The 17,628-nt window shown below is 47.4% G+C and overlaps 1 protein-coding gene across 3 annotated transcripts in view; it reads left to right on the forward strand.

Annotated features, from left to right (window-relative positions):
- Positions 1–1,180: 1,180 nt before the first annotated feature.
- The window catches only part of Gug (arginine-glutamic acid dipeptide repeats grunge), an 85,986-nt gene continuing 69,538 nt past the window's right edge, over positions 1,181–17,628 (forward strand). For all 3 annotated transcript variants that reach the window (XM_050195484.2, XM_050195487.2, XM_050195486.2), the window contains exons 1-7: positions 1,181–1,293; positions 11,769–12,009; positions 13,905–14,103; positions 14,550–14,630; positions 14,864–15,008; positions 15,667–15,762; positions 16,643–16,839. In XM_050195484.2, the coding sequence (XP_050051441.1) occupies positions 11,936–12,009; positions 13,905–14,103; positions 14,550–14,630; positions 14,864–15,008; positions 15,667–15,762; positions 16,643–16,839 (792 nt within the window). In that variant the 5' untranslated portion in view covers positions 1,181–1,293; positions 11,769–11,935. The remainder of the gene's footprint in view (positions 1,294–11,768; positions 12,010–13,904; positions 14,104–14,549; positions 14,631–14,863; positions 15,009–15,666; positions 15,763–16,642; positions 16,840–17,628) is intronic.

A 17,628-nucleotide genomic window follows, 5' to 3' on the forward strand; every position in this document is an offset into this window, starting at 1 on the left:
GGATTCAGCCTGTCGCTCGCGCTGAAACACACGCACAGACAGATGGCCCAGCCGGTGCGCCATCCATGGCGAGACCATGATAGAGAAAGGCGTTGCGAGACATGAGCGACCAAGCGTCGGCGAAGAAGCCGCCTAGTCGCGCGGTACCGCAGCTGCGACGCCTCCCCGCAGCGGATCACGTGGCGTGATACCACGGCTGCTCAAGGTCATTGCGACGCGATGAATGACCTTGCGAGACGTGGAGTCGTAGAGCTTTCGACCTAAAAGGTGCAAACGTTCGCGCTCACGGCACAAAATGCTCGACGAAACTACTCCACACTACGCAAATACTGTTGAAACGTGGTGCATATGTAGTCTTGCAAGACCACCATTGTTGCTCTAGATGCCTTTGCATCTTTAAACGCAGTTTTTTTTTTTTTTTTCATTATTTGTCGCAGCATACAGCACTATTGAGCTATGCATACTTTTGTGTATTGCATATGTCATTTAATTTTATGCTACATGAAATATATTTTTTGTGCTAAATTGTTAGCTATTTTTGCGCTAAAATTTGTACAACAGAGACGCGTACCGCTATGCCACTCGATGACGGTAAGAGCAGAACGAGAGGTCGATCGTGCCGTATTGCTATTGCATCCTTAATTTCCTGTTGCATGCGCGATGATGCTTTGAATAGTGTTTTATTGAAAGAGGCGGCGGGCTGGCCGGTGGTCTTTAGAGCACTTCTTCGCGAGCACATCTTTGACAGTAACTGGGTTGAATGTTTTACTCTTTCTGTTCGACCCTGAATACTTAGGCACGTTTGATCAAAAGAAATTTCGCTTTTCAACGCTGTGTCATCACAGGGGGTAATGGCTGTGCGGAACGCAGGAACTGTGGTTTCAGTTTCGATGCCGGTGATGAGCGGCACGCAGTCCGCGCCGCCGCCTCCATACAGCGCGAGCGAGAAGCAAAGAAGCGCGAGAAATTGGTCGGGCCTTCGCGGCGCGAGCGGTGTCGCATCGCTTCGCCAGCGTCGACAATTAGGTAGCGACCGCAGGGGCGACCCCCGATTAACACCGATTAAGACCGCAGGCAGGGGTTGAGTGGGCTCGCACTCCCTCGCAGCGATCGTTATCGCTTTCGTAGGGCGTGACGTCGCCGTGACGTGTGTAGTTGTCACTCCGTTTTTCAACATGGCGGAGCTGTTGGAAGTAAATAGAAATGGATTGGCCTCCTCTTTGTAGCCGAATCATCGATTCGGCGAAGAAGGCATGACCCCGCATCGAGGGAGTAACTTTTCGCAATATAAAGGTAAATGTCTCCCTTGCGTACCGATGGCGAAAAAGTCTTTCCGTCCGCGTTAGCCGTGCGGACTAATTGACCGTGTCCCGCGAGAGCGTTGTTCGCTAGGCCTAACATATTTAGAGGTGCACTGCATATTAAACGCCGCATAATATGCATACGCACCAGTGCATCATCGGTATGCATTCGGTCGAACTATGCCCGACGCATGCGACGTGTTCTGCGACGGGAGCACGCGAATTGGTCCGCACTAGCCGACGCGTTTTCACGCGAACGTGAGAGCAGTAGCAGCAATGGCTGGAAGTAATTAACGATAAGCTCGGAACAATTTGCACCGTAGCGGCTAATCCGGTGCGTGAATCGCTTTCGATACCTAGAGCCTTTGAGAAAGCCCGGCCTCCTTTCCTACTGCGGTGAGTGTTGTGTTTATGCCTGCGATTTTATGCCGCTTTGCAGCCGCGCATTGCTTGCACGCTGGCGTCACTCCGAACCTGGCTGCGCAGAGTCTTCAATCATTTCGGAATTCGCTGGCGAAGTGGAACACTTTGGACGAGGTCCGCTAGCGCACCTACATTGCGAAATCATCGCCGCACACGCAGCGCTTGCCCCCTGCACGGAATCGCGTGGTGCGCGCAAAATTTTTTTTGTAAAAGATGAGCTTCGACGTTCCAGTGTGGGCGGCCTCGGAAGCCGTGTGCCACGGGCGATCGGTGCCACTTCGGGGGAACTTCGCGCGGAGTTTGTATGAAATAAATCTCGGCAGAAAGAAGGAAAAAGCGCTTTTCACACCTTCGTGCCAACTTGGCGTGCGCGTGTTGTGGATGTTTTTATTGGCACGATTAGTATCTGCTTCCCGATTCGTCCGCGCGTGGCAATGTTGCGACGAATTGAAGCTCTGCGGCGACCGGGGTGGGTTCTCTACGGCTGGCGATTAAAACTCTGCGGGAGGTGCGAAATCGTGACTGTTGCTTCCTTTCGACGGCTGTCTTGCGCGAATGCTAGATTCATCGTGGGACCAAGGTTCGGCTGCCGCAGGTCGGTGTGAGGTAGCTTTAAAAAGTCTGCGTGAAGTTTTTGTGCTTGTGTGTGCGTGTGTTGAGCATCGACGAAGAATGCGACGAAGAACGAGTTCCTTCATCGTCGACTAGCAGTAGTTGTTCGCCGCGGCGAGCCTTGACCTTTATTTTGCGGGCCGAACAGGACAGAGCAGCGCGAGCCCGCTTTTTTTTGTTGGACGTTAGAGGAAGTTGCGCCGAACGGTTCGCTGAGACGGGAGAAGGCCGCGAAAATGAGCGAGAAGACAAGACGACATGCTCGCGCCAGAGAGAACCCGACGGAGCGCAGCGGCGGCTAGTGGGGGGATGGATAGGGCGTTTCGTGGCGTCTTGCATTTCCGCCTCGACGTCGATGGATATTTTGGCGCCGTTGTTATTGCGTTGCGGCACGCGCCCGAGTGTTGGTCTTCCTGCGCTGCGCGTCAAAGGCTGTTGGCTTCGAAAAATGACCCCCGATCGCGGCTTTTTCTCTCTGTGCCGCCGTTGCCAAAAAACAAGAAGAACGGGAGTGCGCGCCGCACTCCGAACGAGTCTTGCAACCGCTTTCCTTTATCGAGCGAGCGTCAACACGTTTCGCTGTTTGTTCTCAAACGCGCTGACTTCGTCAAAAAGAAGGAAAAAAAAAAAGGCGACGAGGCGCTAAAAGAGGAGCAGCAGCTTTTCGCGCTTCTGGCAACGTCGGCGGCAACGACGTTCGCGTCGAAGCGAAACGTTTCTCACCACCCCTTTTCCCGTCCTCCCCCATTTCTATCGCTAAAAAAAAAAAAAAAAAAAAAAGTATCTTCTAGTTCATGTTCCGGATGTGTTTGGCTGCCGGCGGCGGTTGTCGACTGCCGCCGCGGTTTCGTGACCCGGAGCGTCTTAGCCACCTTATTTTTGTTTCACGATGAGTCAAACAACACCGAAAGGTCTCCCTACTACGTGAAAGGAATGCCGTCTACGTCTTGCGTGTCGCTCCTTTTCTTTTTTTAATTTTACCCCACCGTTACTTGTGTTTGTATTGCACGCGCTTGCTTCGCGTCGAGCGCCGACTTGAGCAAAAGGTGCATAGCCGTGGTGCTGGGAAGTTGCGAGAAACGAAACAGGAGTATTACAAAAAAAAAAAAAGGCCTTTCACGAAATGGCCTTTTGTATGCACTTCGCCACTTGCACGCGCGCGCCGAGGAGTCGTGGTTGCCCGCGCAGCTGCGTTCTTTCTTTCCATTGTTATTGGGCGCGCGGCGTTTTGTTTCCGCGCGTTGTTTTTGTTTTTCCCGTCGCCTCCTCATTTTCCTTCTTGTCTTTCTGGGCGGTGGGACTTCGCAATCATTAGTTCGCGGCCTTTGTGGAAGGGGGCCGAAACAGAGGCGTGTCGGCAACCGCACCTCTGCATGTGGGGCACCCGAACGCCGTCCGAGTTGGGGCGATTGCGATCTTTACGAATTTCGGTGTCTTTCATTGCCCGAGAGAGGCAGAGTAGAGGAGCGTGTCCCGACATGGTCAATTTTCTTAATGTCTTGCGGCGGAGATAAGCAAGCGGAGCCCAGAACGACCGGCAGTGCCGTGTGGAATCGGAAGTGATTCTGATGAAGCCCAAAAATAGGAACCAACACGTGAATGATGGCAGTGTGTTCAGTGGGGCAGGTTGGTTCATCTTCAGAATAAAAACGGGAACAGCACAACACAGGACGCTCGAGTAAAGAGCACAGGACAGAGCGCTCTGTCCTGTGCTCTTTACTTGATTATCCTGTCTTGTGCTGTTCCTGTTTTTATTCTAAAGGTGAATGATGAATCAAGCCTGCTTACATGGATGTGCGGCGTAGCTGCTGAGGCAACTCAGTGGCGTTCTGATGGCAAGCGCAGGGTTGACTCCCGGACACTTTGCAATGGTGGCTGAATACAAGGACGCACATGTACCGTGCCTTGTCTGCACGTCAAAGTGTGCCACCGGGGGGGGTTCCGGAAACTCGCCTCCATGGTGTCGCTAAGCTTGCTGGTTGCTTTTGAACATGAGCTCCCATAATTTAACTTTATTCTATGTGTGGAATGATGGAGTATATAGTCAACAGCATGGCAAAGATGTGAACAGCTAATGTTGCGGACATTGCAGCCAAGTTTAGAAAGGGGATGTTAAAATCGTTCTGTTGCCTTATGAGAGGGCCTGAGTTATTTATTACATTGACAAGAAGAGAGTGGCAGTTGATTCTCGTCTGCTTGTGCACTGAGGAGACGTGAAGACGGCGCTGACTACCTTGCATTGCTCTTTCCTTCGAGTCGTGCCTTGTGTGCTGACCGACTTCTATCTGCTATTGCTCTCGGGCACCGTGCAATTTTTATAGTGCACTTTGGTGCTGCCTCCAAGAGATATGTTTGAAATATAGGAAGTTTAGTACAAGTCTGTCTGCCTAGGAGCAATTCCAGGTTGCTTTTTCGAGTTGCAGTACTGGTTCCACAAGAGATCTTTATTCTCTACCCATAATAGAACTTGGCTCTAGCGTAGCCCGCTGGTTTGCCAGTGAGTCGACAGGGTCTTTGAAAACCTTGTTGAAAGGAATAAGCCCTTTTTTATTAATTTGGTTAGATGGAGCAAAAAGAAACAAACCAAATGTTCTCTCCGTTAGTGCTGCTGAAGGTTCAGAAGCCTTTCAACAAAAGTTTTAAGGAGAGTATTGCATATAGCCTGCAATATCTTTCACTGGCTAGGCTGTTTCTTTTCTGTGAAAGGAAGCTGGACCAATTGTGATTGCATCAGTAGCAATGGTGAAAAAGGCGTGGGAAAAATGGGATGTCAGCAATCCGGTATTCTGCAGCAGTGAATCAGTTAGTAATTGTCAATTTTTAATGTAATAGAAAGCACTTGCTATCACTTTGCTTCATGGTTTTCTGTTTGTAAGGAAAAGCGTTACGTTTGTCTTGTATATATACAGCTCAATGGGCACCTCACTCAAGTTTTTTTTCTTAAACATTCTAATAGCGATAAAGGCTTCTTCTCAAGGAACCTGTTTTATAAATGCACACAGCTGAGGCACTACATCCTACCTCATGAAATAGGGTTTAAACAAACATCTCCGTTGTGGCATAAAACAAATAACGGTTCCTCATTTGTCTACTTTTGTTATGTATGTTATACACAGGGACTGAGTGGTTGTTGGGCAGGGGTATCGGCCATAAAGTATCAGCATAGTTAGGGCTGTCAAACAAGAAAAGAAAAACCTGGGCCTCGTGTAACTAGCCTTTATCATTATAAATGGCTCGTAAGGGAGCAGACGGGCGCATTGTTCTTACTGTTCAGCCTGGGAGAAAAGTGAGCTGCGTGAAAGCCACGAATAATTATGCCGTAAGCGGGAAAAGGCGTGCAGTGTGGACACCTGCTTAAGCAGTTGCTTAAATAACAGTAATTCAGCGAGGGGAAGAAGCTGTGCAAACAGTCTCACCGCTTGTATCGTTTTTCACAGTGCCAGAGATTTCTTATCTGGCTGTCTAAACATAAGTGGCTGGATGCTCCGAGGGCTTCGAGCTGGTGCGTGGGACAAAGCGGCACCTTTTCTTTCTCTTGTTTTCTGTTAGCCTTGTGATAGTAGGTCCCGTAGTATGCACGTGAAGTACCTCGCTTGTGAGCTTGTTTGCAAAAGTGGTGATCCTTCAAAAGGGCAACCTTCGTGTTCATATATCAGTCAAGTGGAGCAGCTGCCAAGCTTATGAAGTGTCATAGAAAGCCCTGCATCTAGAAGGGAAAAACAAAAAAGTGGGTAGAGTGGCAAATTGCTTTTACGCATCTGCGTGTCCATCTGCAAACCTTTTAAGGCTGAATAAATATGTTATATGTCACAGCTGGAGGGAGAAAAATGTGAAGTAGTGTTAGGGCAGGTTTTATCTTCTGCATTTTTGCTGTTATTCAAGCAACGGTGACTGTCGCAGTGGGTTATATAGACATGTACAAAAGAAAGAAAAGATAGCTAGTCAGCAGACCTTACTTTGCTGATACCTTGCTCCCAATTCTTTTAGCACTCAAGAAAGCTTTTAACCAAGGCTGTAGTAATGAATAGTTGTTTCACCTGAAGATGTTACATTCATCTACCAATTTTTTGCTTCAGCCAGTACTACGATTTTAGACATATACAAAATCAAGCAGAGTAAAAAAAAAGTGTAGCCTGTAGGCTTCCAAGTCTAATCTGTGCTGTAGCTGAAAATGGAATGCTGACCAGCTGTGACTTCAAAGTCCCAACACACACTGCCCTATCTAGAACAGATGAAACGCGAACAGTGACACTTGTATGCAAGCGCAAAGAATGCAAGAGTGCACGAATTTCAGATAAAGGTGGAATGTGTTTTCTCCTATAAAGAATGGTGTATGGTGTATTCTAATCAACGCTAATGTCTCTTCTGCCTAAAGTGTTGTCTTCCGTAGTCTTTCAGTGCTCTCAGTTTTTGTTTGAATTTCATTTGTCCACCGTAGTCTGTTTACAATTTTTTCTGTTCATCAATTTCCCCCCCCCTGCTATTTTCATTAAAACGCCAAAACAATGCATTGAAAAGTTATGACGTGCCGATAGCCAATACAATCCCTCTCTCTCTCTCCCTCTCCATTGGTTTGAGGGCCATCCTGGCGTTTTAATGGTACGTGTCGTCCATCTGTTTAGAGACAGGCACACATGTGTTGAAAGCCCGCCTAAGTCACACATCTGTATCTGCCCGTGTCCCCGTCCGTGCATCTGGGGGAACCAGCCATTGTCCCATGGCGCATGCGTGACGTGCATCGATGCTAGTATCTGTGCCGCTGGCAGTTATTGTCGCATTGTGATGCTGCACGCCCATCAATCACAAGGCACTGGAGAATTGCTGCGGGAGGAAGAGCCCGAGAGAGAATGAGTGGGCCATGGCAGACCCGCGTGCCGCGACAGCTGCTGCCCACGGTGAAGCGCTAAGCGGGCTTAAAGCAGATTGCAACTTGGTTGCTGCGCCTGATTTTTGAGGCCTCGCTGCTTGTCCAATTTGCTTCTCATAGGCATGGTCTCGGTGAGTGTGTAACGGCATTGCTTGGGAATTTCGGAACGAACTGCTGTTGGGGAAAGGGTAGAAAAATGTGCTGGATGTCGGAGGGCGTGAATGGCAAGTTGAAGTGTCACATTTGTGAGTTTAGCCCCCCCCCCCCTGTTTTTTTTTTTCAGAGCTGTTTGCATGAGAATTTTAGACTCTGTTTCAGATTAAAGTCGCTTGACAGATCTCTGAAGAGTTTTCAAGTTCGCATGTCATCCACATCCAACAAATTTAAAGACCCTTAACTGTGTCTTAAGTCGTGTCCCTTGGTAGAATGAGGAGTGAAAGGTACTATGTAGAAGGAAAAGCCGAGAAGTCTATTGTAGCACTCATTTGACACTAGAACACTCGAAAGAAGTTGGTCGACTATTTGGGCACGTGCTTTGGACTGACAATGGTGAAATAGTTTTACATTTTGCAGCAAAATGCTTTATTTGAAAAACTCCATTCCATCCAGGTCAGGAGTACTATTGGCAATCTAGAATTTTCCTAACACACTTCACTCAACCCTGAGACAGGCTTTTTGCTGCCATTAAATCGTTGCTGCTGTCACAAGTGCACAATTGTTTTGGCACCAGAAAGCAGCTGGCCCTGTTTGGCCTACAAGGTAGAGCCATTACTCATTCTTTTCGCAGATCTCATTTTCAACTACTGTAGCTCTGTTTCAGAAGTGCAGTGCGAAAATGCTTGTTTACCGAGCTTTGGGCACACACTTAAAAATCTCATGTCACCAAAATTAATCTGTTGCCCTCCACTTTGGTGTGTAATAGCCCTTGCATTTCCTTGCGACACTAAATGTCCACCAATCAAACAGTCGGAATGCAAATGCTCTGAGGGTTGCTGGGTGGTGACATCAATAATGTAAGAAATGTGCCCTTTGGTGAATTGTGCATGAAGGTGATTGTTGAAGTCTTTGTCAGTAACAAGCGCCTTTGGGATGTAAAAGAGCTGTAATTTTATTTGTTTCGTTCATTCATAGAGGCAGGAACACAGACTCCTATGAGCTAACAGTGCTGTATCATGTTCCATTGCTCACTACTGTTGAACCTCTTAAGTATTCTCTTCAAAGAATGCTGTGCTGAATGCCAACCAACCCAACATTTGTGGGGTTAATGTTTGTGTCTGCCCTTTTGCCTTCCCCTTTCCCATGTTATTTTTCCTAATTTATTTTTTGGGCAGGGCAGCATGCTGTTTGATTCAATGTTTCACCATATTCGAATTCCTCTCTCCATAGCAATGATTGTCCAAATGCAAAGGAAATAAATGAAGACACGCAGTTCGCCTGCTTTTACCAATACTCTGTGCCTACTAATCCTCTAGCGAATGTATGATCCATTTGTGTTTGCTTTTTCTGTTGCTGGAGCAAGGGGTTACATCAAGTAAAGAGCCAATGTCTTCAGCATTGTGTTGCACTGGCACCTAACATTGACTTTGGCACCGAGTATAGCTTCGTCACACTGCAGTGGCCGAGTTTCCAGGTTGGGAACACAGATTTGTGGTGTTGCTGTTAAAAGTGTTATTTTTGTTTATTGGCGTTAAATTGACTGTAATCTGGCTGTCAAATGCAGCCTTTGGCAGCAGGACAGCCCTTTGCAAAATTATTCACCCCATTTAAGGACAAGGGTTTGTCATCAATCACTGCCACGGAAGGAAAAGGGGGGCACATTTTTTCCAACATTTCCTGTGAAACTGCTGGGCATCTTGCTTTTAGGCTGCAAAAACGCTGCTTTGCTATCGGTCAAACTGAAACAGCTGCAAAAGGTCGAGCCATAGTTTATTCCATTCTTTGCACGCAACGTTGCAGAAATTATACGAGTAGTATGGTCATAGAAGTCTCACTTCACTTCTTTTGCATTGGTTACTTTTGTTCTGTGGCGCTTTCTATAGAATAACTACTTCATATATCTGCAGCTAAAACTGCCGGACATGAGGTTGTGTCAAATGATGCATTATTTGTGCACCTTTGTGCTTGCAGTAATTGGTGTACTACGTTCTGGTTGCAAACTCAAGTGGTGCGCTGTAACTGCTGGTCGCAGAAATGTATCACTCCGCTCATTTGATGGTAACTCAGTTCAGATCTACGAGGCTTCCTATGTACCAATACATCATATTTTGCTGCACAAAAGTACACATTCTTGCAATGAATTACATTCATTATTCAATTGTTACATAACACATTCCCATATCTTTTTCATATGGGGTGCACTATTTATTGAGCAGTGGGTCTATAGTCTCCTTAGCAGTGTGTTGGAACAAAACAAAAGCGAAAAAGAACAGCAGCAGCAATATTTTTTATTGGAACAAAGCCTAATGAAAACATTATTTGTTATTTTGTTTCGGAGTGAAACCAAAGTATTTTTTATCGGTTTTCGGTTCAAGGAGAAAATCTGCAATCCGAAACAACTGATGTCGGGAAACGTCAACATTAAGGCACATCTCGGGGTCTGCATAAGTGCTTATCTTGGGCTGGGATAGTGGATAGTCTACTAATCTAAGCCTGCCGTTCGTGTACTAGCAGATCGGCGTCGTAGCAAAACCCAGAGCTTGCGTGCCGAAGAGCTTATCGTTTCATTTACTACGGGTACAATGGTTTGTTTTGTTGAATCATTTTATTTATTCGTTTATGTTCGTTTTATCGGAACAGTGGCCTCGCATTTCAGTGAGTACACTTGATGACATGCTGCTTCTGAGATCATGCTCTGTGCCTTGACTGAAGGCACTGAGCACGATTTCAGAATTTATGATTCACTTACTGAGAAAAATAGGCATTTTTTTTTTTTTATCGTTACGTTACTTCGAAAATTTTTAACATGTGAACCAAAACCTTTATGAACCATTATGGACCTTCTCTTTTCCTTTTTACCCCCCCCCCCTTTTTTTTTTGTTATGGAGCAGAACCAGAACAGAACTTTTTTCAGTGAAACGAAACTAAAACCAGAACAAAAAATATTTCGTTCCGACACCCTGCTCTATAGTGTTGCCTGCTGTGTGTGAAATGTGAGTATGGGTGGTTTCGCGAGTGTGTGATAACGGTAGTGAGCGTGCAGCCCCAAGAAAATTCCAGTCACGTGCCCTATCAGTCTACTAAACAGAACAAGATGCATGCTTTTAAGTTGTTTCAACGTACGAGAAGTACCTTTTAGCGTTTTCAGATAAAAATAAAGGTGCATAATGCCTCAAGACTAACACTTCTAATTTGTTGTATTACGGCAAACTTGAGTTGTTATGAAGTTGCGGTTATGTACTGTTGAAAAGTGTTGAAAAATCTGTGAGATTCTGTTTTATCCCACTTGTCCTAATTGCCATTTCCTTTTTTGTTTTCCTGGTAAATTTAGCGGGTTATATCAGTGGGGAAAACGGGAAGCCGTCCAGGGTTTGTTTGTCAAAAGTGAAAGGGTCATTCACATTACTGCAGTTTGTGTTCATCGGTTTTGAAGCAGAGTTATATGGGCATACAGAGAGTACTAGGCAGTCTTGCAGAGGTGAAGGGTCACTGAACAGTAGATGTGTGCATCAGTGTCTGGAGAAACATTTTAAACGGTTCAGCCATTCTGGGATTACTAAGGTGAAGTCCACCCTTTTTGGCACTGGCTTTATTTGTGTCGCAGAGTGGCTGACCGTAGTGTCAGTTAGTCCTGCTTGTGAATTGTGCGACCGTCTTGTTATGGTGAGCTTCTCTCCGGGAGTTTGCTCATAAAACTGACCATGAGTGTTACATGATGGGAGTACTTACAATTAGTACTGTCAATGGTGGTACACTGGTGTAAAGAATTATCTTTCATGTGATGACATGCACTGTTCTGTCCCGAGACCCTTGCCATTGCAAGAATAAGAAAGCATAGCTGACTATGTATCTTCAATTATCCAGCAGTCTAGTTCAACTGCTTGCTGTACATTTTTTATGTGGCACAGTGATTGGAACCTGTTCTACTGTTTTATTTGACGACCAGTTATCCTGTATGTTACATGACCTGCCCATGTGTACTTTATCTTAGTTGCAACCGCAATATAAGCTCGCTGTGTTTGGTAACTGACATACTCGTCCTCCTAACTCTTAATGTTACATTTATCGTAGCTTGATGTCATAGAATGGAGTCACCTGATGTAGGAAAGGGTAACTGGATGTCATTGTGACAGGCTTCCGTCCTGCAGTAGGCAGCAGTTGCCTGCTGCTGTTGATAATGATGGCATTGATTGTCTGAGCAAGCCATATGACCTGAAAGACTTCTTTCTTCATTTTCTACATAATCAGCTTCGTTGCAGCCAACCCAGCATGCACACTTTTAGTGCTCCTGATCCATCATTAACCAATGTCCTGTGTGCATGAAGTTAGTGTTTGAGTGCTTTCTTCCTTGGAATGCACTGCACCTGTGCCTGCAAGAATGAACATAATTTCATTTTGTTGTTTTTCAGGGAGGGGGGTGGCCAGAAGAAGCAGCAGCGGTGGGTGATCCCCGCAGTGGGAAGGAGGCAGAGTGGCGGGGGAAGGCCCCGAGCGGCCGTCCGGGGGCGAGATCCGGGTGGGGCCCGGGCACCAGGCACGGCTGCCCGAACTGCGGCCCGCCCACGAGCCCCCCGGCATGCCCCGCGAGGAGCTGCGCTGGACGCCCGGGGTTCCCGACTGCGACCTCATGATGTACCTCAGGGCCGCCAGGTCAGTGCTTTCTTTCAGGGCGAGTAGGCAGGTTTGACCAACGTTACTAGACTAGCTTCAGTTCTAAAACTCAGCGCCGTTGCGCGGAACCGCCACCCGCCCGCGCCTTCGTGGCGCTGCAGTCGCGCCCGGCTTCACTTCCTCACTAGCCGGCTACGCGGGCGGGCCGGACAAAGCACGCGGTGCAGCGTTGGTGTATTCTGTGCTTCGTTGTTGACAGCGAATTTCAGCAAAGAATTTCATCCGTGGAACTGTAGCCTTCGCCGAGTTTCTTAAGAATATCAGCAGACGATGCCGACGTGCTGCGTACCTGGCTGCATAGGCCGCTATCGGAACGATGTCAACAGTTCGGCGCACCACTTTTTCTGTGCTCCCAGCAATGCGACGCTTTGCTCGGCGTGAAACAGCGATTCCTCGTGCCGACCGGGAACTCTCTGCGAAATCAACGGCACGCGCTCGTGCCACTGCTCCCGCGTTCGTCGTCGTCTTCCACAGCTGGCTGCGTGGCCGTTCATCTTTCCAGCATAGAATTTCACTTCACTTCTGTCGTCGTAATGGGGAGGCCGCGTTTACGGGGGTATGAGCCATTGCTTAAGGGAGTATGAGGCACTCATGGTCTTACGTAACGGAAAGATTTAATTTAGAAGAAATTTAATTTCGAAGAATCACAAGCGGCAAATCGCAGGCGAAGGCTGCTAACCACGCCGCCGAGCAAACTCGAGACATCGAACGCAAGCGACAACTGCGGACTGCGGGCATACCGTCAGACGTCGTTCTCTCCGTCGCAGCCGATTGTGTGTGTAACCTCATAACTGAGAAATACTTTAATGAACCCTCGGGATTAACCCAGTGATAAACACAGGGGCCGCACGTTTCAGCTTCGCTGATTAAGCATCTACACGGAACGAAAAATCCGACTTCTTTCTTTCTTTCCATCTCTCTCTTATTTTTTTGTGGCTTGTGTGTACAAAGACCGACCTCATCATTCTTTTTGTAGCACTTCTTTGGCGTGGTGAGAAGCTTCGGTGGGGATGAAGATCATCCTACAATCACGCACTTTGGCCAGATATTCAGGCTTGTGAGCCTAAACTGCGCGAAACGTGAAGACGACAGGAAGAAATACACGACATTTAGAAACGCAGCTTCTGCGCTTCGCTGTATGCGTTTCTTCCTTTCGTGCAGTTTACCCTTCTTTCAGTATTAACGAACTGGCGCGATAAATCTTATTGCTGTAGGTGGATACCGCTTTTTCGTGGTATCACTAATTCGGACAAGGAAGAACGCCAGCGAGCGTGAAACACGCGCTAACTGCTCGTCCGCACGAGCTCAAGGCTGTGACGAGGCGTCTGCAGTGGAGCCCGATGGAACAGCGTTGCCCTCTGGCGGCTGTCACAGAAGTGGCGACAGCAGCTGTAAGCGCGCGGGCGCGGAGTTTTACAACTGAAGCTAGTCTAGTAACGTTGGGTTTGACCACGTTCAAAGCGCATGGGCCATGGCCTCTGCCAAGCATTGCCATGACAGTAGTCATTGCCGCTCTCTTGCTTCCCCTCAGAAGGCCAAGGGGATTGCCATTGTGAATTTTTCCAGTCAACCGTAGGGGGAAATTAGGGCATGTGTCTTCTCAGCTGCGCTCCATTTGTACAATCATATTCCCACCTCAATGCCTTTTGATCGTGAAAGCTAACCGGGTTTATCATAGTACAAACACAACATGCCTCTCAACATAGTTGCCCTTCATCCCGCTAAGGACTGCAACCATCGTTCTTGCAGCAGGAGTGGTGCAGTGCAGCTTGTCATGAGATCATCTGCCACGCTACACTTGCAATCAAAAGTGCTGCGCAACAACTAGTTTGCCCTTTCCTGCATGCTGACTCTCTAAATGGTGCTTGTTGCAGGAGCATGGCGGCATTTGCGGGCATGTGTGATGGGGGCTCGGCGGAGGACGGGTGTTTGGCGGCCTCACGGGATGACACGACCATCAATGCACTGGACCTGCTGCACGACAGCCAGTATGACACGGGCCGCGCCCTGCAGGCTCTGGTCAAGAACCCCGTTCCCCGAGGCCTCGATAAAAAGTGGACCGACGAGGACCAGGTGGGTTTTCTGGCGCAAGTGTTTTTCTAAATGCATTTTCGTTGAGACAAGTGATTCTCCACCTAGTTGTCTGTTTGGACCTCAGGTTCATTTAAGTTGCTTATTAGGCGAGGATAAGCATTGTTAGAGGTGTGTTTGAGCTTCTACAAGAGAGGCTTAGCAATTGCACTTTGCTCACGTAGCCATTCTTCAATGTTCAAAGGTTGAATGAGGAACCACTTGGCAACATTGAGAAGTGGGAAGAAAAGGCACAGCATGAATGAGAAACTGTTTACCATCTGTTAGGAGGAGGTCAGCAGGTGAAGTACTGTTGGCCACAAAAGTTTACGGGACAGGGGAGAGCTCAGTTCTGTGCAACTACAATTAATTTGGTAGCCTGTAAGTTTACGCTATGACACATTCCGTACCTTTTGACATGGTGTCTCGTTTGTCATCCATCTGTGCAGAAACGCTTTGTCAAGGGCCTGAGGCAATATGGCAAAAACTTCTTCAAGATACGCAAGGAGCTCCTCTCACATAAGGAGACGGTCAGTATTACACGTTTTACTGAAGTATTTTTTTTTTTTCCCTTAGAGTAATTCAAATGATTTTCTTCATTATGTTATGGAGCGACATATTTGGCTTAGTTTGCAATGTTATGTTTGCCATTTTCTGCATATTTTCCTATGTATCACTTCTGTTCTATCATTAATAAAGATTGATTGATTGATTGATTGATTGATTGATTGATTGATTGATTGATTGTGACTTGTGGTAGCAGGCTGACTTGGTGGAGTTCTACTACCTGTGGAAGAAGACCCCAGGCGCGGCGACTTCCCGGCCTCACCGGAGACACCGCAGGCAGAACGTGCTTCGGCGAAGCAGACCATCATCCCGACTGACCAAAGTGGCGCAGAATGAATTCGGTCAGTGTGTAACAGCTGTGACTCACTTAGCAAGAGTCCCTCTGAGGAGAAAAAAAAAAATATATATATATGCAGATTCTGTGCACTGTGAGAATCGGCATTTATGCGAAGCGTAATATTGAGTTCCACAATGATGGCGGTGGCATGTTGCTGTCGTAAAAAAAGAAACGAAAGATGGTGATTATCTATGAATATTTGTGATACACCAGTTTGCACTGCTTCAAGCTTGGTAATGCGCATCTCTAAACTTCTGCCACCATTGGGTTACTCGCTAAGTGGAAATTCCTCATGCATTGACTGGCCTTGATTCTGTCGTTGTAACATGTACCTTAAAGTGAATGGTTTTAAACTTTAGCTAATGAAACTTAGTTGGCTCAAAAGGTCATTCATTTGCAGTTGTACCTCAAATTCTGATGTCCGCAGTTGCTGTAGTTCTTGGCGAGCGAAAGTCATCATTTCATCTTGAATCTCCCCCTTTCTTTAACGGGGATTTTAGCAGATGGATGTCACTGTATGAGCAGCATATTGGGCGTTTAACTTTTAAACTCGGCAGATAACTTTGCTTGCCTTGAGGAGTGTTAAGCGTAAGCAATCCGAAGTTTGCATTCTTGTATTGTATCTGCTGCTTACTTGCTGTTTTTTTTCTTGTCTGTTGCAGCGGACGCGAGTTCAGCAAGCGAAGAAGAGGAGTCTGCTGATGATTCTGATTCCCGGGAAGTGCCGGCCTACATGTGCCACAGCTGCCTTGCTACCAGTGAGTGCTCAGCTGCGTTTCCCGACACCTCGACACTTTTTCCGGTCTCGGCCTTAGACTTTTGCTGCCGCTGCAAAACACTTCTTCCTGCTTTTGCTTGCTGCAAAACACTTCTGTTTTGTCCATGTGAAAGGGCGTGCTTGACATGTTGCCCCCCCCCCTATGTCTGACATATTGTATCGACTTCTTGCCAAGAGCAGAGCTGAAGAAGACAGGTATTTCAGTATGCAGTGGATTTACTCATTGAAAACTTTACTGCTTGAAAATGCGACAAGGGGAGACATGTTTATATGCAGTACATGACTTGACTGACAACTGACTGCTTTCTTTGCGGATCGAAAGCACTCGTTGAAAATTGGTAACACATTGCTGATTGAAAGCACTAGCGTGAGGCCTTAGCCCAAGACAAAGCTTTTTAAAAAGACAAAGTGAACTGAAGAGCTGCTAACAGAATCGTTCGTAGAGTGGTCAATGGTATGGGTTATAGGAAGGCCTCCGGTGAACTTATTTTATTGTCATCTGGCACAGTGTTGTTTACGTAGGCGCCTCCTTTTATCCTGTTGTCAACCTCGCTGAATTGTAGAGCAGAAACACGAACCCAGTGACAGGGATTCTAAAAGACAAAGTGCTTTACTGAAAGTCGATTCTCGCAGATTCCTGTAGGGCGACTAAAGAGATATGCTAAATCGGTATACACTGGTAGCGTGTTTCTCCAAACCTTATTTGCATTTCTCTGTCATGGCAAGGTTGTCATTGATGGTGGAAAACCAAGGCCAATCTAGTATTCTTTGGATTTCGAGCCCCTAACATCAGTCCAGACTTCGTGGTGTCTCTATGTATTTGTTGACCTATCTCATTCAGGCATGGTATGGTAACGCAGGTTCGAAGGAGTGGTTCCAGACGGGGAAGGAGGGTTCAGTGCTCTGCTGGGACTGCTGCCAGCAGAAGAAGGGCACCGAGGCGGTGAGGCCCCTCTCGGGCAGTGATGGGGATGGCTCCTCACCGTTCCTCTTCAAGCCTGTTGATGGAGATGCACTCAACGGCAAGCACGTGATGCGTACCCGCCGAAACAAAGAGGTGGGCACCGTTTTTGACACACAGGTGTGAACTACAGTGGAACCTCAGTACTTTTGCCAACTGTCAATACGAATATCAACAACAGTAAAACCTCGTTAATTCGACCCTCATTAATTTGGAAAATCAACTAATTCGAACTCATTCTCTAGTCCCGGCAGGCGTTTGCAATACTTAAGGGGGGAGGAGGGGATCAGAATTAACTTTTTTGTTTCTTGACAGAAAGGGCTGAAATTTGGCACATACACTGCACATTGCAATAAAGAGACAAATCTAAAATTTCATTAGGATATCTTAATTAGTTTTTGTTCTATAAGAATTTATAAGTTCCTTGCTTGTGGAAAGCCTGGCACAGTAACGAAACATGATAGGGAGCTGGGAATACTTTGCATTGTGGGAGATACGGGGTTCTCCTCCTCCGTACTCTTGGGACAAAGGAACGACAACACAGTAGTGCAAACAGTCACAAGGGCATTTATTGCACCTTTCATGGATCAATGCCTGCTAGCCGAGTTCATATCCCCAAAACATGCCGATAGGCGCGCGACAAATCTAGAAGTCCGACTCACCGCGTCCTCGCGAGCGAATATGTTCGCTCCATGCTGGATCCCAACGCCTGGTCGTTCGCGTGTATAGTCACGCGAATCGTGGCGCGTTCCAAGGCGGCCACGCGAGGCGGTCTCGCAGATGCCTCGGTCGCCGCGCGCTCGCGGGAGACGTCCTCCGCCGCGCGCCGACCCGCCGGGAAAGAGACAGCCCCTTGTCCCTCGGCGCCCGAGTAACCCCCGCCGC

This window comes from Dermacentor andersoni, chromosome 3, assembly GCF_023375885.2.
Source record: "Dermacentor andersoni chromosome 3, qqDerAnde1_hic_scaffold, whole genome shotgun sequence".
NCBI lineage: Eukaryota > Metazoa > Arthropoda > Arachnida > Ixodida > Ixodidae > Dermacentor > Dermacentor andersoni.